This window comes from Mustela nivalis, assembly GCF_964662115.1.
Source record: "Mustela nivalis genome assembly, chromosome: 6".
In the NCBI taxonomy this organism is placed as follows: domain Eukaryota; kingdom Metazoa; phylum Chordata; class Mammalia; order Carnivora; family Mustelidae; genus Mustela; species Mustela nivalis.
In genome coordinates, this window is record NC_139025.1 from 47215221 (window position 1) to 47236198 (window position 20978).

The window sequence follows — 20978 nt, forward strand, 5'->3', positions numbered from 1 at the left end:
AAATTCTTTGTAATTTTACCTTAGAACCTATAAGGGAGGTTCGCGAATTCTCAGGCTCTAAAGGGCTCCCCTTAAGGTCATCTAAACAAGAATGTACTAAAATGCTGATGGCAAAGCTCATGGAATAACTCTCAATGCCCTACAAGCTGGCCATTTAGGAATGTGGCCAACTTGACAAATAATGGGCTCCACATGGAGGTCACCTACTCTTACAAGTTTCCTTGGTGCTTCTGTCCCATCTTCCTTCCTCCTGAGATTCATGTCAGCACTGGAGAGATGTGATCTGCTCTACCGATGAGTCATGGTGGGGAGGAACTGGCTGTGTGGCCACGGAGGAAGCCGGGACACCTGGCAGTGACGCCAGTTCTCTCCAAAGACAGAAGCAGTTTGGTGGCAGACGGTGGGGAATGATTCATGTTCTAATGGCTGCTTACAAAGCAATGACATCTCCAAACTGTGTCTCATTCAGTTAGAGATAGCTTTGGGGAGAAATCGCTCAGATGTGCAAACCGCTATAAGGTTTTTTTTGTTAAGAGGACAGGTATCTGTCAGGTTTCTGTAGGAAAGGTGGGGTCCGAGAGGTCAAAATTTATTTCCACATACATGACCCTGAATATGAATCTGCATCCAAATGTTCATGCAGATATCCTAGATCTAATCTAATTGAATTGTAAGAATTACCACAATGTGAATTTGCAAAACAAATTGAAGACATTAAAATAGGCAAATATTCAAACTAACATTTGGGGGGATTAGAAGCTGAAGTGTGTTAAGTGGAGACTCCCTGGGGTGCCAGAGCTCAAGATGAAGGGTTAACCATCAGGTTAATATTATAGAGCTCTTCCTTACCATGACTGGTCCCCTGTTTAAGGGGCCCCAAATAATTTGCTCTCTTCTGCGTCTCAGCAAAGCCCCTGTGGGACTGGCTGATAAAATCCTCGAGTAAGAAATCCTTTCTCCTTTGTCATTCCTGCTCACTTACACTGGGGGCTTCCTGGCAGTCTATGAGAGAGACTGGAGACATTCTGTCACCCACCTTTATTGTCACTCTAATCTAAGGAATAATTGCACTGGAAAAAATTCCAGATCCCAAGGTGCTCCGAGCTGCCAATAAACCTTGGCCTGCACCTTCAAGACATGGCTTTCTGTAGCCATCTTCAAGGCAAGTGTGGGGAAACTTGAGAGACCGGTACCCAGGGACAGCTGAATGACAGGGACAGCCTCAGGTCTTCCACACAGGTGCTGCAGCTGGTGGGCCTCAAGGCTACCCCTGGTCTTCCAGGACAGTGAGGAGAGGCGAACAGGAATGTTGCTCTAAATCTGAGAGGCCCAACCCTTGCATCCTATTCTTCAGGGCTCTAGATAGTAAAGGGCCCCATGTGGCAAAGGCACCACTGGCTGCCCTGCCCAAGACCCCGCCATACCTTCATTTTCCTCCAGCTTCCGGATGTGGCGCAACACGGGCTGCAGATTCATGTAGAGACGGTGGCTGTTGCTCAGGAGCTGTAGCAGGTGTCGGGAGCGCATGGGGCATCCCGTGTAGTAGATGAGCTTCCTGGCTGAGGGGAGGCCATCTGGCAAGATCTCAAATTTCTTACCCTGTGGAGCGAAAGCACACGTTGGATTTGGGAAGAGAAGTCTCTTGTTTGCCAAGGTCCCCTTCATTGTCTTCTTACTAAGGAAGACTCCAGACTCAGAAATAGATGTAGAAAGCTCCATCCAAAATTCACTCAGAGACAAATTATTATTTTTTTATTTAAAAATGCCACAGGACTACATTTACCAAAAAAATTCAGGAAGTGTCTAGCCAGGGTCTTCTGGTAAACACTGACTGGGAATGATAGTCAAGGAGTATCTTTAGTTTCTCTGGCTAAAGGGGCCGTTTATATGATGGAGAAAAGAGGGACCCATCATGGAAGCATCTTCTAATGCAATTCCAACACCCTAGTTCAGCAAACAAGTTGACAAATTCTAGAAGCATAATGCAGTCACATATTAGTTAAACACTATGTACCAAACACTGTGCTAGTCACTGAGAAAATGACAGTGGGTAGGACAGAAAAGATGCCTACCTTCATAGAGATATGTTCTGGTGGGAGAGACATACATAAACACATAAAATAACTATAGTTTATCATAAACTCTGGGGAGGAAATAAAAAGTTATGAGAGCAAACACCACAAATTCCTATTTAGGGTTAAGAAAAAAAAAATGGAAAAACTTCTTTAGCTGGATCAAAGAGGGAGGCTGGGGCGGGGGTGTGGGGGCGTGGGGAGCACCTTGCTGACTCAGTCAGTAAACCGTGGAACTCCTGATCTCAGGATTGTGAGTTCAAGCCCCAAGCCCCACTGGGCATAGAGTCTTAAAAAAAAAGAAAAAAAAAAAAAAAAAAAGGAAAAAAAGAGGGAGCTGGAAGCTAGAGGGACAAGAAAAGAAGAGATAGAAGTAGTGTAAGTATCTCTATCAGTAGAGATATAAGGAATCTCTTGTTCTTTAAGCCTGGGATCATTAACATAAAGTTCATTAACGTTAAGTTAAGAAGGAGAGTTTGGCAAAGTTTCTTATAGTCATTGGATATTATAAATTCCTTCACCTCTCCTATTAATGAATACAGCAGCAGGCCTGCAAAGGAATATTCCAAACAATTCTCAGCCAGAGGGGAAAAGTAAAGCAAAGCGGGAGGCATCTTCCAACTATACACTTCAAGTTAATACAAAACAATATGGCTTTGTGTCTCTCAGTTGGGGATGGAGTTTTCACCCCTCGACTTTTCATTTTAAAGGAATCACTGGTGGATCCCAATGCTAGAATGGTAATAACTGTCACTTAATGAGCACTAGGAAGGTATTAACTCATTTAATCCTCACAATAAGCCTATGGGGGAAGACAAATTATCCCCAATTGGGAACAAAGAAACCAAGGCACACAGGGTAAGTAACTTACTCAAGGTCCTACAACTCGGGCAGGAATGGGCTGGCCACGAGAAGAATCAACTGCGACATTCATCAGAACAGATGCCTTGTTCCCAACCCACATCCACTGAATCAAAAATTTCAGAGGAGGAGGACGAGACATAGAAATCTTTATCTTAAGCTCCTCACATAATGCTGATGCACAACTCAATTCAGGAACCACGGAGTCCAGGACCCTTAAAGCACTCAATTTCATAAATGCATTTTATTACTACTCAATTTGGGACATGACAGGGACAACTGGGGTAATAATATCCTCATTTTCATATTGCTCAGATCCTTTCACAAAGGGCCTGGATGAGAGAGACCAAGTGAGGAGGAAGTCTGGCCCCATTTGATGTGTGAGTAAAGTGGAATCAGATTGAAGTATGCCCAAGTAATTAAAATAATGTAGAGTCAGGAACAGATCTTTTGACTTCACAGGGCAGTGTGGAGTCAGTGCCCAAATGCTATTTGGCAATACAGCCCTTTGTTTATATAGGCCATCTTCCTTATGGGAGAGAAGCACACGTGTACAAATCCTTATTGTCCTACTTTCTTTGGGCATTTTTTCCAACAATTTCTGAACAAAGAAAAAAATATGGATTTTAAGGACCACTAGACATACATATTATTAACTGTAATTCTTTGAACCCTACCAAAAACCAGATATAGCTGGCAAGGTAGAGAAACAGCTGGGAAAAATCATGAATTTGCTCTTACAATGAAAAAAGAATACTATTCTCAATATTCTAAAAATAACAGCATTTCTGCTATTAAGAACTGTAGACCTTTCTTTGTAATGATGAGTTTCAAAGAGATAGATATGAATAGAAACATCTTGTTATCATTCTTTATTCTCTGCTCAAAAGAAGCAACCTCCAAAAGAACTGGTGAACCCCCATGCTATGAGTAATTTATCCTGTGATTATGGCTCTGTTTTCTGATCCCTTTGCTTTTAAAAACAATTCTGTCTGATAAACTCATCTTGTACACTCCCCCTACTACATTTCTTCTGTAACTAGAGTAACTTAGGAAAGCACAGTGGGGACCAAACCCACAAGTTAAAGTTAGTAATTCCTTTGCTGTAAGATTCTTTAATTTTAGGTTCACTCTTAGTGAGTGGCAAGGATTAAAGCACATACAGTAAGAAAATAAGAAAGCTAGTTGTCTTCTTTGACAACTTTTTAAAAATACAAACTTTTTTTGCCTGGGACAGTATTATTTTTAAAAACAAAACAAAAGAGGGAACAACAAAAATCCACAAAAACAAACAACGGGGCAATTTTTCTTTACTCGGTTATTTTAAACTTACCACAAACACCAACTTTCCAACATTTGTCCAGGGGAAATCATAAAGCAATTGCTTCTCTTCATCTAAATTCTGTGGGAAAATTATAATGCATACAGAGTTACAGGGGAAAATGCCGGACGCTCTAAAATGGCTCTAACTTCTCTCCCAGTAATTAAACTCTGATAAGGGTCCTCAACTCTCTTTGGAGATGTTCAGATAATAATGAAAAAATTAGTGACACAAAACTGTAGCTCTGGGTTCCTGAGTGAGTCATTATCTGGTCTTTTAAGGCAATCTTTTCCCTTTGAGCCTATCCTTAAATTTAAATAAAAAGTCCAAGACTCAGGCACTCAAGAGATGAGATAAGGCACTTAGACTTTCATAACTGGATATTTGCCTAAATCAAAGATAAAAGAACCTTATAGTCTCCTTGGTCTCATAGAAAGAGGCATTCTCTCTCCCCTGCTGACGGCTGCAGTATAACACTACCCTACTTGCAAGAACGTGACAGGTATTACTTATTCAAGTGACAGGCTTTATCAGAAAAGTGTAATGGAAATTAAAATGTCTGGTCTGGCACTGTAATAAAATGTCATTTTTTTCTTTACACAGTTATAATGCTCCAGAGGATAAAAGAGAATATTTGAAATCCATAACCACAAAGAAGAATGTCTGTATATTAATGATCTATTAGTGATGAAATTGGGTCAATCTTTGTTTATTCTTTTCTGTTCTGGAGGACTTACTACTGTCGAGGTTTGGACTGTATCACTTTATCTATCCTACCTCATCCACATCTGGAAGAAAAATAGGAAGCAATGGCCAGAAATGAACCAGTGAACCTATCAAAGGACCAGACAAGAGCACTTGTCAACATAAGGCATAGTAGATACCGTATGACACTTATTCCTCATTTACGAACCTGAAAAATCTGTATTCCCCGCATGGTCAATCCAAGGGTCAGAGAAGCTTCAATTTCCCTTTTATCCTATAGAAATAAGATCACATGAAAAAAGTACATTTTTCTTGTATAATGGACTACTAAGCACCAAAGAAGAGAAACAGAAGAAGAAATCCCAGGATTAGAAAGTTTTTGACTAAAATAACTTTGCTCATTTTTCTGCATCCCTACTTTACTATAAGATTTAAGAAAGTCTTGAGTACATACTAAATCAATAATGATATATTCTACTTTTTAAGCCACTGAGATTTCAGAACATTAGTATTGTCACTATATCAAATAACACTCTCATATCTGATAATATTCTAAATATTTACATTAATGAAACTCTGATAAACAAGACTATTTTTGCCCCTTATCTTTATTTTTAAGTTTTCTACCTTTTCTCAGATATTAGAATATTGAATACAATGTTATAACTATTTTCTGAGATGCACTAGATTTTATAGGTTTCAAACTGTGTAACCCTCCAGCTCTGAAGCCAAAATCAGAGGCAGCCTAATACTTAAGGGTGTCATTTCATGAGGAGAAAAGGCTGTATGTAAAGGCTTTATACTTAGTTTGGAAAGAAAATACTTATATCTAAGAAATTCAATTATCACTTGCCAATACAATATACATTCTTTTTTTAGCTTTATTTAAATTCATTTAATTAATATGTATTGTATTATTAGTTTCAGAGGCAGAGTTCAGTGATTCATCACTTGCATATAATAAGATATCCATTCTATCAGCTAAACCATAAAGTATAAAAAATAAACTACAATGAGCATATGGGAAAAAATTCCTGAAATGGTCTCTGAATTTTAAATGTATTCTGAAATTGGGCCACATCTTTTAAGTGCTTATCTGTAATAATGGGATATAAGGTATGAAGTTCTAAACAGAATATAAATAAAAGTACTCAGTAACCAAAATATTTTCATATGAGATTCTCCAATAAAAATAAATGAGTCTGTTTAGGGCCTGTTTTCCCATGAACATGGGAAGAAATGTGTTTAGAAAATGCATCCTTGTCTGGCATAGTAAAGACAAGACGTGGCCTATTTTCACTATTTGGGCTGTTTTTTCTAACGTGTATGTTTTTACATCAAGAAAGGCACATACAGTATAGGTTTAACAGGAGAAACCAATCTATTACTGTGAATTTAGGTCAATTTCCTCTTCAAAACTACTCTGATTGCTTCCTGAAATAAGACTGTGCTCATAAAAACTCTGGCTGGGTGGGCACAAGGTGTGTGTTACTGTGAAAAGGACTCAGGAGTTTCTTTTCCCAGAATGTTGCCTGTCCTCTCTCTACTTTATATTTTCCGCTTGCAAATTGGAAATTATAAAATGAAGCATTTTATTTTATTAAATTATATTTATATAATTTAATTATAATTATAATTAAATAATTATTAAAAATGAAGCATTTTAAATAGCCACTTGATTTCTCTAAAGAATGAGAACTCTGCCCAATATCTGTTTCCCCACTTCATTCAGTTATATTATTATTAATTATCTTGTTTTAAGCAGGTGAGAGGGTCATTTTCCATGCCATACAGAAGTACCACACTGTACGCCAGTAAAAGATTAACTTTTACACAAAAAATAAGTTGGGGAGATTTACTTTACTAAAGAATTCTTAATTCTTTAAAATACTAAGTTCCCCTATCAAAGCAGCAGCAGTTGGTATTTACTGAGCACTGATTAATGTGCCACACATTCCACCTGGTCATTTCAGATTCACTATCTCACAGAATTTTCCCAACCTTGTGAATTGTATAGAACCTTAGATGGCCAAGGATTAGAGTTGTATTTGCCTAGGATCCCATAATAGTGGTAATGTAGGGTTTCTAATATCAGACTCTAAAGCCACATTTTTCCTTATACACCATTCATGCTTCTAGTACATTTTAAAATACAAACTGATCGGGGCGCCTGGGTGGCTCAGCGGGTTAAGCCGCTGCCTTCAGCTCAGGTCATGAACTCGGAGTCCTGGGATCGAGCCCCACATCGGGCTCTCTGCTCAGCAGGGAGCCTGCTTCCTCCTCTCTCTCTGCCTGCCTCTCTGCCTGCTTGTGATCTCTCTCAAATAAATAAATAAAATCTTTAAAAAAAAAAAAATACAAACTGATCATCAAATGTCATTTTCTCATAAACTGAGGTGTCACAAATGAAGTCTCTTAAGGAAAAAAAGAAATAACAACACACAATCCTTCAGGAATTTGGCCAAAGAGATCTTATGGAACTCAATTATGCCTCTCGAGGGTGACAGGACATTAACGATGCTTCTCTTGGGCATGGAAACAAGAAAAAAAATTTTTTTTGGTACCGTATTAAGTTTTCTGACCCAGCCAGGGAGATTATTCAGTAACACATCCAAACTATTCTCCAGCCTCCATTGATCCGGTTATGCTAATCTTACCACAAAGGGTGTGGTAGTAAGAAAAAGCCTGACAGTAACAGTGATGATGCTAACAGCTGAACATCAGGCTTAACAAGTGCTGGGCACTGTTTTCAACACTTTTTATCCGTAAATTCTTCTAGTCGGGCAGACCTGGGTTGAATCCTGGCTCTGCCACTTGCTAGCTTTGTGCTCTTTGGTCTGTTTCCTCTTCTGCAAAATGAATATCACAGTTTCTATCTTACAGAATTGTGAGAATTAAAAAAATAAATAAATAAAGTGTGCCCCAAGGAAATAATACTCAATAAACATTAGCCGTTGTGGTGGTTCTTATTTGTGGATACAATGAAGTATGGCTTCACTCTGAGAAATATTAAAAATTACTAATCAAATAAGTTGCAAATGTTAGTCCCCAAGGCAGACATGCAGATTTGGAAAAGAGAAAAATAACTATTTCATAATCACTGAAAAGCCAGATTCATGATCTGAAGCCACTTTTTATCTCAATATTAGAACCACCGAAGAAGAAAGATTCCATTGTGCTTCCAGGCCCGAGAAACAGCATCATTAACTCCAAGACTGACCTACGACAAGAGTTCACCTGAAACTTTTTTTTTTTAAAGCCCTTTAATGGGGCACATGGGTGTCAGAGTTGATTAAGTGTCCAACTGTTGGTTTCAGCTCAGGTTGTGATCTCAGGGTCAGGAGATCGGGCCCTGTGTAGGGCTCCACATTCAGTGTGGAGTCTGCTCAAAGTTCTCTCTCTCCCTCCCCTCTGTCTCTTCCCCCACCCTCGCCTGTGGGCCTGTGCGCTGTCTCTCTCTCAAATAAATTTTTTAAAAAATTACATATAAAAAGACCATTAAAAAATGAAATGACAAATTTTAATAAAAGCTTCTTCTAATCGAGAAGGTATTTTTTGCTCAGAAGCTGTAGACACACTACAGTTCAGTACCTTATACAATCTGTAGTAATGCACGGCAACGTCATCCAGTCGGACAGCCTCTTTGATGTATTTAAGATGAGCCTCAGAAGCTGTCAGTGCGAACTGATCTTTGTGCATGTTTGGAATGTGCTTCAGGATGTAGTCCTTCCCTCTCTTGGAAACAACCTGTTGGAATACAATGGGCATGCAATGCGACATTTGTTGGAAGGATGGAAGTCCTACCCTCACCCCCAAAATGAAGAAAGGACAAGAACCTAAAATAGGCCATGTAAACTGGCTAATTTCCAGTAGGAAATTTCCCACTTTCATTCCATTTTCACCATCTGTTATCTTACTAGGCTGAATCAGCTAATACTAGAAGCTACAAAGACGATTTAGCTGTAATACTGCATATCTGAGAAGAAAAATCACAAGAAATGAGAAAAATATGTTCTCTTGGCTTTAAACTCATGGAGAGAAAAAAAAACATGCAAACTTGCGAAATTTGGTACACATCACTGTTTATACTTGCAAAATGACTGGTACCATGAAATACACTGACTGTCAACATTATCTTCAGGTTCTGGATCCTACTTAACTCTTCTAAAATTACAGCCAGAGTGGGAGGTTCTAAATGTTAATCCAAAGAAGGCAGGGGACTGAGAGGAATTCTCCGAAACATTTCTGGTTTTTGCATAAAACGCTGTTATGAACGCTCAATTTGAATACTTGTGAGAAAACAAGTTCATTCAAGCATTCATTACAATTCACCATGGCTCAGGTTTTCATGGGACAGTAGCCTGAGCCTTTAAATGCCCCAAATATACAGTAGCCAGCAGCTTCAGACTAAGAAAGGTGCTGATTAGTTCAATGAGGATTATAAAATATGGAAAGAATTATGTGAAGGCAGCAAAAAGATTAGTGCTTAAAACGATCAGAATAACAAAATTAAAGAATTTTTAGATTGAAAATGTTTTTACAGATACTGACATTATGTTTCTTCCTACTGAATTATACATGATCAATTACTGGGCCATTTAAGAGGTTTTGCTGAGAACTCAGAGTTACAGATTTTTTCCTTCTAGCCTCCTTTTACATGGAGATCACCTAAGTGAGCATTTGTCAAACTTTCTTCAGTCAAAGAACTCACAGAAAATAGTATTTGTAAGGGCACCAAAGTAGGTGGCTTTGGTGATCCCAAAGATTGAAGGAACTCAGATCTCAGCATACTGGAGGCTGTGGTGCCCTGACGGGGAGCTCGGATTTTTAAAGGACCAAGATTCAGTGAATACCTGACAACAACCAGGCAATGAAAATATGGGCTAATCAGAGACACTGATATGCAAAAGCCTGACACCTTTTGTGGTTTCTCTTCAACAACTGGAGCACTGTTAATCTGTCCACAAAAACTTACGTGGAGCACCTCACTCTGAAATGCTGAACAAACAGTAAAGGTGACGTTTGTGCCTGTCCTTCAGAAGATACTAAACAACAGTTTACTTGAGGAAAAAGATAAACATATCATTTGAAAAGGAGATGCAAAATGTTCTGTCGAGAGTCTTACAGAGCCCAGAGGTGGGGGGTGGGGGTGAGTATGATCTGTTTTTTTTTTTTTAAAGATTTTATTTATTTATTTGACAGAGAGAGATCACAAGTAGGCAGAGAGGCAGGCAGAGAGAGAAGAAGGGAAGCAGGCCCCCTGCTGAGCAGAGAGCCCAATACGGGACTCGATCCCAGGACCCTGAGATCATGACCTGAGCCGAAGGCAGCGGCTTAACCCACTGAGCTACCCAGGCACCCACGATCTGACTTTTTACAGAGTTATGTTTTTCTCCCTCCAAAGGGAAGAAGATGGAAGCTTAAATAAGAAGAAAGCAAAGACAATGCAAATGCCAAAAGCAGGCCAGCAAATCCAAGTCGCACCCTAGTTAGTACGGATAGCAATCTTCTTGCCTGTTAACTCTAAGGAGCAGATGAGCTGTATCGAGAGATCATGTGTACAGTGCTCTCAAGTGTTAAATTTATATTTGGGCATCATGAAAGGTTTTCCTGGCCACAAACATCTGGGTTCCCATTTCTTGAAGCAACACGAGTAGCAGCATAATGAACTAGAAATGTGCTAGAGAAAACACTTTAAAATTTGAAAACAGTGCCTACCCAAGACGGGAAGTAAGCCTCTGGCTCAAAGTATTTTCCATAGTGCTTATTCCTTTTGAAGTTCCCAAGATCAGCCTGCAGGGCAAAGGCTGCCAGCAGGAAATAGGCCTCTTCTCGGAGCACACACTGAGAATGAAGCACTTGTTTTCTCAGGTGCCAGTAATAATAGTATCTTGCTGTTCTGTCACTGGGAAAATAAAAGAAAACAGAACTCACATTTGATGGAACAATCTGATGGCATGTAAACAGAACCCAAATCCTGCTATCCATCTGGTGACAAGAGCTCTTCTGTTTCTGCTCCCTCTTCTTCCCTCCCCCCAATCAACTCCATGAAAAAAAGGGGGGAGGGTTATAGCTAATACCTGATTGCTGCCTCACCCAGGTCACAGGGAGGCAGAACTCCAAGTTAGACTACCCAACAGCAAACATACCATTTCCAGAGGCCTATAACATTTGATTCATTCAGAGAATAGAAACAAGGTCTGAATCATTCCACTCCAATATGGTAAACATTTCATTGAACAAGGATTAGTATAGAAGCCTAGGCATTTGTTGTCCACATTAAAATTATTTTGCTGTAATAACGCTACACATATTTCATAAACAAGGACAAATCTGAAGGGACAATCCTGGCTCTAATGTTTTGCTGTTCTCTTTTGGTTTGGTTTACAAGTACTCTAAGGCCCTTTTAAAAATATTTCTGTTTATGTGCCCATTTAAAAATTTAACTCTACATTTTTTTTTTTCTTTCTCAGAATGAATGAACTGGGGAAAAAAGCGTGCCTTAAATCTATTTTTTAAGCAGATGTTACCTTATGGGTGTGGTTTTATAAGCACATGTTATGACAATCATGATGCTCCTCACCAATGGAAATACTAATAATGCACTCATTACAATCTGTTGAGGTCAGAAATAAATATAGTTCCCATTAAATACATACAGTAAGAAGTGCTGACCGGGGGAAAACATGGTCAAGCTCCAAAAAATGTCACAGGCAAATGGGATGCCTTGTGATCAAAGTAAAAATGCAAGGGGAAAAAAAAGTGTGTGTGTGTGTATGTGTGTTTAAGGAGTTTATTTGCCTTCCTATTATTTTAGGTCGAATGTTTACCTGAGATTCATAGCTCATTAGCTGATGACAATAAAAACATGGGTTGACTTCAACTAAGATGGTGTTTAAGTATGAAAAGTTTAAAAATAAGGCATTTATGTAACTTTTTTCCCCCTCGGGACAGAATACTCTCCAGAACACTTCTTTTTATAATGCTGACCACACAGTGTTTGGACTAGTTCATCCCTGGGGAAAAGGACAGAAAAACGTGGAGAATTAAACATTCATTAGTCCCAGAGGGTTAATTAGTGGCTACATAACATATTTTGCTTCTTTTCAGCACATTCCACACTTAGTAGGTAAAATGAGTAAAAACTTTACATAAACTTGTAATAACTAAAAAAGTTTCTTAGCCTTTTAAAAAAATTATTTATGGGTTCATATATTTTTTACTGTTAAATTTAAAATATTGGTATTACAAAATACAAATATTAAGAGTGAACTTCACATATAACTCATTAGCCAAATATATCTGTCTCTTTTACATGGCGTTTCTCAGAGTTTAAAAGTAAAGAAGTAAAACAGAATCCACATTTCCAGTATTTTCTATGGGTCAACAAAACCACCACCTCTGAAAGTTTCTGGCACTGAACCCTCCTATAAAAGTGATAAACTGAGCTTCTGAGATGGTAAATTCTGGGTCTGTATTGTGAGCATAGTATTGTTCACGCACCCACTTCTGGAAAAAGAATCAGTCACCTGCCCTTGCCAAACTGCATCTAGGATTCTCACAGGAAAGCTCCAGTGGGTGTAATCTTAGCTTTAAAGCTACTGCCAACAACAGAAGCAAGACCCCAAAAGTGAAAAGAAAACCAGGCTGTATAAACACCATGCATTTTTATAAGGCAGAGTTCTTGCTTGCTTGCCCTACTACTCCCTTCCCTACCCCCAGAAAAGAATATAATCTTTTAGTTTTTCTATTCTTCACAAAAATGCTAGTTCCTTCTCGAATGAAGTATCTTTTTGTTGACTGATTTGTTATAAAAAATGTGGAGTATGGAAAATGTGCGGCAGTGATATTATTAACATTTTTATCGATAGTTTATCATTCATTCATTCAACAAATATTTATTTAGTGTCTACTGAACCTCTGTTCTAGGAACTGAGGATACATGAGTGTATAAAAAGATTTTTTTTTTTATTCCTCCCCTTTGGAATTTTTATCATAGCAGCTGGAGACAAACACATGCAGGGACTTTATTCAGTATGTTAGAAGGTGAGTGTTGCAGGAGAGTAAAGGTACAGAATTCCTGTCCTCATACCTGATCAATCTGCCATTTTCCACATAGTACTGCACACGGAAGTGAATGATCATGGGAGGTCCAAATTGGTCAATACCCTAAAACAAAGACACATATAAAAAGCAAGATATTTTTAGTTACTACAAGGGATTTCCAAATCAACAAAATACCGTTATTTACAGGACAGTTTTAGAGTCTTGAAAGGTTTTATCTACTTCTAATGTGGGAGAGGGCAGTAGAGGCAGGCAGATGACAGATAACTGTCCCATATGGATGGATACCAAGTTCATGCAAACCTGGGAAGTTATAAAGCATCATCACGTATCTGATACTCATTCACCGTAATGCCAATGACAACACAAGGGAAGATAAAAATAAATACCAGTGGAAATTTCTAGTTGAGATCCAGCTCCTCTCTCAGCTCTATCCCCTGTGGTGACCATTTGCTCCTCATTACAAATGTTCTCTTGTTCCTCTGACATTCCACATACCAAATTCTAATATGCTGTTTGTTTATTTAGGCTTTAATGTGCCTTACTTTGTAGTTGGCTTTCAAGAAGCCTTCCCGTTTATCCCAAGAATTCTTAAAATACAAATTGGAGGATCTGGGATTAGACACTAGGGATTTATTCCTGATTTACTAGGATGGTCCTGGAAACACTAGGTGAAGTCCCTGTGAATGATCTCCCAATGTAAACGGAATTGATGTTTACTAAATAAAGACATCACCCAAACAAAAAGTAACAAAGTATCAAAGGTTAGTAAAAGTAGATTAAAAAATTATGAGTAACTTCTAGAACATCAGTTTTGACAGCTAATAATAGAGTCACAAAAGAGGAGTAAGCATTTTTTCCATGGTTTTCATTTCAAAGCATTATCCCAAAATTACTACAAAGTTATTATCCAACATTATTTAAGAGATTTTTTTTTTTAAAGATTTTATTTATTTATTTGACAGAGATCACAGTAGGCAGAGAAGGAGGCAGAGAGAGAGGAGGAAGCAGGCTCCCTGCTGAGCAGAGAGCCCAATGTGGGGCTTGATCCCAGGACCCTGGGATCATGACCTGAGCCGAAGGCAGAGGCTTTAACCCACTGAGCCACCCAGGTGCCCCTAAGATATCTTTTTTTAAAAAAGATTTTATTTATTTATTTGAGAGAGAGAAAGAGAGAGAGAAAGAGCGTGCACACAAGCAGGGGAAGTGAATGGAAGAGGGAGAGGGAGAAGCAGCCTCCAGCTGAGCAAGGAGCCCAAAGTGGGGCTCGCTGAACCCTGGGATCACCACCTGAGCCTAAGGCAGACACTTAAGTAGCTGAGCCACCCAGGCACTCATATATAAGCAGAGATCTAAAATCTACTGTTATATGCTATAAGCTCCTAACACTTGATTAACATGATATTGTGGAACTTAATTAGTCATTTCCCTTTCCCATTCTCTACAAAATATTTTTATGAATTAAAATTTTTAAATTTAATATTTTTTCTAGTGTATAACAGCTAAAATAAACCCTTTCAAAAATCAAAATAATTTTGCTTATAAATGTAATCTCACCCAAGTGACTTCGTATTGTCGTACCTTGCTGGCCTCTTTCTTCCATTCTTTTGGACAATACTTATACAGCTTTTGTGACAACTCCATATAGACATGTTCATTATCTGCACATTAAAAAAGGAGACAAGATGACAAAGGTTTAAAAGAAAAGAATATATACAAAGACAGGTTTTTTTTTTTTAAAGCCTCAAGATTTGTAAATGTGTTCTGAAGTCACACAGTACCACAAAAACTCAACAAGATACTAAAAGACAAAAGGTTGGTTAGACATTACTGAGCTTTTTTATGAATTATTTTGCATTTTCAATACAGAACACATACTATTAAAAATCTGTAATATTTAGAAGAAACAATAGCTTCTCCCTCCTGTTTTTACTTAGTTTCTATGGTCATCCTAATGCACAAACTTCCAGCACTGTGAGCTTCCTTGCTCTTAGAGAAACATGCTTTTGTTGAGTTCACAGAGTATTATCATCAGAGATGCAGAATAATGAAACAGGGCAGAAACACCATCCTAACTGCTATGTAAGAAATTAGGGGACATTGAGGATTACTACCTATTTCCAAGTGAGGGGCCTGACCCACAATTTGTGAACAACAGCCTTTAAGACTATTGCTTCTCTATTCTCCACTATAACACAGCCTGATAAAATGGCAAGCCATTGCTCTCACTGCCTTTGGGATTGATCCTGTGGAATGAGAAGAATCTCATGCAAAAAAAGAATGCCAAAGTGTTTCCTCAAGGGGATGATGTTCTTAAGATGAGCACAAACTATGATTGTTGAAAACTCATGTAAAAATGATCTAAACATGTGAAGACAAGCTGGTAAAAATATTAAAATTTTCAGATTTCCCCAAGAAAATCTTTTAAAAGAGATATTTCACAACAAAACCTTTCAGCATTCCTATCTCAAAGTTCTAAGTCTACTTTTTTAAAGATTTTATTTATTGGAGCACCTGGGTGGCTCAGTCATTAAGTGTCTGCCTTTGGGTAGGATCATGATCCCGGCATTCTGGGATCAAGCCCCATATATCAGGTTCTGTGCTCAGAGGGGAGTTTGCTTCTCCCTCTCCAGCTCCTCTGTGCTTGTGTTCGCTCTCTCGCTCTCTCTCTCTGTCATAAATAAATAAAAACTGTTTAAAAAAAAAGATTTTATTTATTTTAGAGAGAGAGCAGACGTGTGTGCAGGGAGAGGGGCAGAAGGGGAAGGGAGGAGAGAGAATCTGAAGCAGACTCCTTGCTGAGCTCAATCCACAACCATGAGATGATGACTTGAGCCAAAACTAAAAGTCAGCAGCTTAACTCACTGAGCCACCTAGGCCCCCAAAGTTTTAAGCTTTTTTAAAAAGTTTATTCCTTTTTTCTAAACACCACTAAGGGAGTATGCTCATGGAAAGCGCTGCATAAAAATGTAGTGTCTGTTTGACTACTCCCAGGAAACAAGCCTGACCACACTGTCACTCCTGTCACTCCTGTCTGAACGCTGGAGGTGGGGGGAAGGAGGGGGGTTGATGGAAAAAGAGCCCTAAGACAATAGGAAGGGTAGAGCTACTGTTTATAAATGACATATTAATCCAATCAATTTGAATGAAAGGGATAGGGAAAAAGGTCCCAGGGACAAAAAAGGGTGCTACTTAAATCCACTTATCAGATCAACTAAATTATCTCCCATCTCTCATATGCCACCAATTAACATGAAATGAACAAGACCAGACAACCTTCTTATTGAATAGGATTTGAGTTTGGCTTGAGCTGCCATCTGAGGAAGCAATATAATAAACTGAACTGAGACTGTTCACTGTGTAATAGCACATGTGTAATAGCACATACTTTTAAACTACCACCACATCTCTACCATCTGACAGTTTGAGCATGGCCTTATATTTTAAGAATTCAAGAGCACATATCAAAATCTGACAAAGCAGGTGAAGCAGTAATATCCAGTTGACCTGTGAGAAAAGTGAAGTCAAGAGAAGTCAAGTGATATTTCTAAAGCCACACAGCTAGCTAGCAGTAGAACCACAATTAGAACCAGGTCATCTGATTCCTTTTCCAATGTTCTTTCGCCACACTACAATCTCTCTTTTAAAAAAAATGGTATCTTAAAGACTCTCGTTTTGAAATCTAAGGAAGCTGTAAACTGGTTTTATTAGACTGACTTGTTGAACGACACAGACCTACAGTCTGGCTGTTGTCATAGAATTAAAAGAATCAACTTTGAGTTTAGAATAAAAGGAAAATTTTTTAGAATCTATAGGGCATCTTATTTCTCCTGGACCCTTCCTCAAAAGAGTGACTGAAGGATACACTGTTAGAAGGATGGGGCTAAGCATTTGTAGTTTTATCACTTTAACTATTACAGGAAGAAACTGAAGAGCAAATGGTGGATTCACTGGTTCTTGAGTTGCCCCCTGCTCCATGTTTTCTGGCCTCTCCTAAAAAGACAACTGAAAATGGTTCACATTTTGGTGGAGAACGGCCTTGTTTATCAGCTGATCATGACACACTTTCCCACCTGGCAGATCTAAGCATTTTATGGTACTAACCAGATTCTCAACATGTCATAAACCTTTAAATTTAAACCAATTCCAGTAGTAGAATACGATCCATAAAGAAGTATAAAATATAATTAAGTACATTTCATAAAAACGTATTCTTGAAAAACTAAACAAAGATATAAAAGATATGTCTTTTGACATAAGACTAGAGAAATTTAAAAACGTGATTTGGAAAAAAAAAAAAAAAGCTCATCAGGAATTGTTGCAGATAAATCCTAGTAACTTAATTCAAGATATTATGGGGGTGGGGTGGGGAAGAGACTTGTATTGAGCCCTTTATGTGGAGAAAACCTTTACAGAAAATATACAGAAAAAACTGATCCCTTATCTCCATGTCATATAGTCTAATTGGAAAAAAGAGAAGGTGTGAAGAGGGAAAAACAGAAAATAGGAGCAAATTAGTAGATCACTTTGTTATACTATATAGTCAAGAGTAAGAGAACTTGAATAGAGTTATTTTTCTTATGCTTTAATGCTTTAATGTCAAAAATCACAAAAGAAATTATAAAAACACTCAAGAAATTGCCTACTAGCTCCAGCTGCTCCCAGAGTGCAAGGAAACAAAAACCAAGCTTGGTTCATTAAAACACAAAAGAACAAACCACAAAATTTAGATTCCTACAAAGGAACCCATTTTTAAGTTCAAACTATAATACATGGCCTAAAATACTAAATCTTAAAAGAAATAGATCAGTTAAGATTTAAAAAATGAATACTAGACTAAAAATAATGACCAGCTTATGGGTATTTTGATAATCACAATCTTATCACCATGTGCCTAAATTAAGTTACAGCTATAAAACATCATTTCCTCAGGGATAGTTGGCTAAATTCTATCACAGATGGGACTAAGACCTACTTTGTATGACACTGAGTCCAAACAGGTGACAGTCCTTTAGCCTGAGTAGGTCACACACCTGAACCAGCAACTGGTGACACAAAATTTTAACCTGTAGAGAAAAAAACAACACAACACAACACAACTTGAGATAGCAAGTAAACCAAACCCACTCGCTGAGCCACAATCAGGTAATTTATTTTTTTAATTTTTATTTTTAAAAGATTTTATTTTAGAGAGAGAGAGAGATCAAGCTTTCAAGTGGGAGGAGTAGCGAGTGGGAGGGAGAGGCAGGGGGAAAGAATCTCCAGCAGACTCCATGCTGAACTTGGGAGTCTGATGCCGGCTTGATCCCATGACTCTGAGATCAGGATCAGATGCTTAACTGACTGAGCCAATCAGGCACCCCCACAATCAGGCAATTTAATCCACCCTAAATATACATCTTAAAACTACAAGCAACACTAGTGAAACAACCGTTGGTTCAAGGAAATTGCTTTACTCTGCACTGTTTCAATAATGATTATCATAATACAAATGTTTATGAAATGGTAGTAAGGTACCAATACTGTCTTGTACAAGACTCATAAATCTTAGGACACACGGACAAGGTCTTATTCTAAAACCATGGTGCACAATAAATATTTCAGAAGGTATCCAAAACAGGCTACTCAGATTATCAAAAGCTGAGTCAGACAAGTATCTTTACAAGGAAGCTTTTCTTCTTGATAATATACTACAAATTTAAGATTTAAAATGTCATACCATCCAAGGAAACCTTAATCCTTAGTTTTGACTGTATTTTTAAATGTCATAAACAAAGCTCTTAGGATAAAACATGATACAAAGTTAACTGAAAAATTACAAACCACAAACTATGTACACAAACAAACCATGCTGTAACTCTGTGTAATTGCTATTCAAATAATGCTGTACATTTCCTCCGTGTATATATATGTGTATATATATATATATCCCACATACTTTTTATTGCTCTGCTAAATTTAAATCAAGTATTTGGAGCCTACTGATAAACCTCTAACAACTACCAAGTAAGTAGTATTCTTGTTTAAAACTGTAATTAAGAAAGGCTGTGGCTCTGAAGTCTTACCTGCTGTGAAAACAAGCTTGAGTTATTTGTATTTGCATATTATGAGTCTTTAAGGCTACGTTTTAGCTGATTGTGAAATTTTTCAAGTTCTTTAATCTTCAGGGGCAATGGAGCTTTAAAAAGTGCTATATAGAGTATGAGCTATTAAGAATTAAAGTATTATCTAAAAATACACTCCATATGGAACGTGGTAATAAAAGCAGCATTTGGTCCTAAATGTCAGTGGCTTGGGAGCCTGGCTGGCTCAGTTGGTTTAGGGTCTGACTCTTGGTTTCAGCTCACATCATGATCCCGGGACCCTGAGATCGAGACCTGTGTTAGGCTCCACACTCAGTGGGGAGTCTGCCCAAGATTCTCTCCTTCTCCTTCTGCCCCTCTCCCTGCTCATGCTCTCTCTAAAATAAATAAAGATTTGAAATAAATAAATAAATAAATGTCATTGTTACTGAGCAAGCACGTTTAAAATATATCCCCCTCCCCCAAAAAAGAAGACTTGTTCCTTTAGTCTTAGTGAACAGGTATAAACTCTTGGCCACTGTTTATATTACTCAAAAATTTTTTGTATATTTACCATAATTTTATTGTCAAAATTTACCAAGTTTCCATATTTAAGATTTACTTGATGATTAAAATCATTTAAAACATCCCCTACTAGTTCAAACTCATGGAGAAACTAGAAGGATCAAAACAAAGTTTACCCCACATGCAGAAAGACAACACTATCATATCAACCACACATGTCAAGGAATAAACTATCTTTGTTTGAAAAATATTTAGAAATGAGGACAAAATGAGACCATTAATAAAACTGTTTTTGCTACAGTTAATTTGTTAGACAACAACACCACAAATATCAACTGCAGTCGTATGAATACAAAGATAACACTGTGGAAAAAGACAGACCTTTGGCAGCCCTGAATTGGTTTTCTAGCAATGAGGGGCCTCCACACTACTTAACTCGGTCCCTCCTCCTTCCTTTGTTCAACAGCTTGCTAGAGAGGAGTCTGGACATGGCAGGGGAGTCTACGTGCCCTGGAATAAGAAAATCTTATAGGCCTAGAGGGAGTCCAGATTTTCCATTTGAGCTTCATTAACAGAGCTCCCTAATGAAATGAACAAACAGCTCAAAGAAATTAAAACAAGTGCTACTCTATTAAGTGCTCACTTACTGAGCAATTCCCAACTGCCAGGCACTACAATTAGCGGTTTATTCATGTTATATCTTTAAATCCTCACAATGAGGGCGCCTGGGTGGCTCAGTGGACGCCTGGGTGGCTCAGTTGGTTGAGCAACTGCTTTCGGCTCAGGTCACCGTCCTGGAGTCCCAGGATGGAGTCCCGCATCGGGCTCCCAGCTCCATGGGGAGTCTGCTTCTCCCTCTGACCTTCTCGCCTCTCATGCTCTCTCTCACTGTCTCTCTCTCAAATAAATAAATAAAATCTTTAAAAAAAAAAAAAATCCTCACAATGACCCTGATGAGGAGAGGAAGATTATCTCTACTTTATAGATGAGGAAACAGAAGCAAAAAAAAAAAAAAAAAAAAAGACAAAACAAACAATGAAACAAACAAGAAAACCAACTAACTTGCCCAAGGCTATAGAGTATGTCAAGGAGTAGGGATTTCAAGTGAGGTCCCTGTGACTCTAAAAACCCTCCTTAATCATGATGACAGACGGCTATACAATCCATAGTCCTGACCATCCTGTGAGGATATTGCACTAATTTTGCAAAATAAGGGAAGTGAAGACACGTAAAATTAATCTGTGATGAGGAATTAAAGTAATAATAGCAGCTACTATGTTGTGTCAGAAAGGATGCTACGTGCTAACCTTCAATTCTCACAATCACATAGTACAATTGTAACAGAAGTGTTATTCCTAACGTTCCTCA

General features: G+C 38.2%; 1 protein-coding gene across 5 annotated transcripts in view; it reads right to left on the reverse strand.

Moving 5' to 3' along the window:
• The window catches only part of FRMD6 (FERM domain containing 6), a 73690-nt gene that overhangs the window by 13701 nt on the left and 39011 nt on the right, over nucleotides 1-20978 (reverse strand). For 3 of the 5 annotated variants that reach the window (XM_082735156.1, XM_082735155.1, XM_082735157.1), the window contains exons 3-10: nucleotides 17999-18089; nucleotides 14605-14684; nucleotides 13052-13128; nucleotides 10678-10864; nucleotides 8551-8706; nucleotides 5168-5233; nucleotides 4267-4335; nucleotides 1425-1599 (exon numbers count right to left, since the gene is read on the reverse strand). In XM_082735156.1, the coding sequence (XP_082591282.1) occupies nucleotides 1425-1599; nucleotides 4267-4335; nucleotides 5168-5233; nucleotides 8551-8706; nucleotides 10678-10864; nucleotides 13052-13128; nucleotides 14605-14684; nucleotides 17999-18089 (901 nt within the window). Of the gene's footprint in view, nucleotides 1-1424; nucleotides 1600-4266; nucleotides 4336-5167; nucleotides 5234-8550; nucleotides 8707-10677; nucleotides 10865-13051; nucleotides 13129-14580; nucleotides 14685-17998; nucleotides 18090-20978 lie in introns of all 5 variants that reach the window. The other 2 variants (XM_082735153.1, XM_082735154.1) reach the window with 1 other exon arrangement.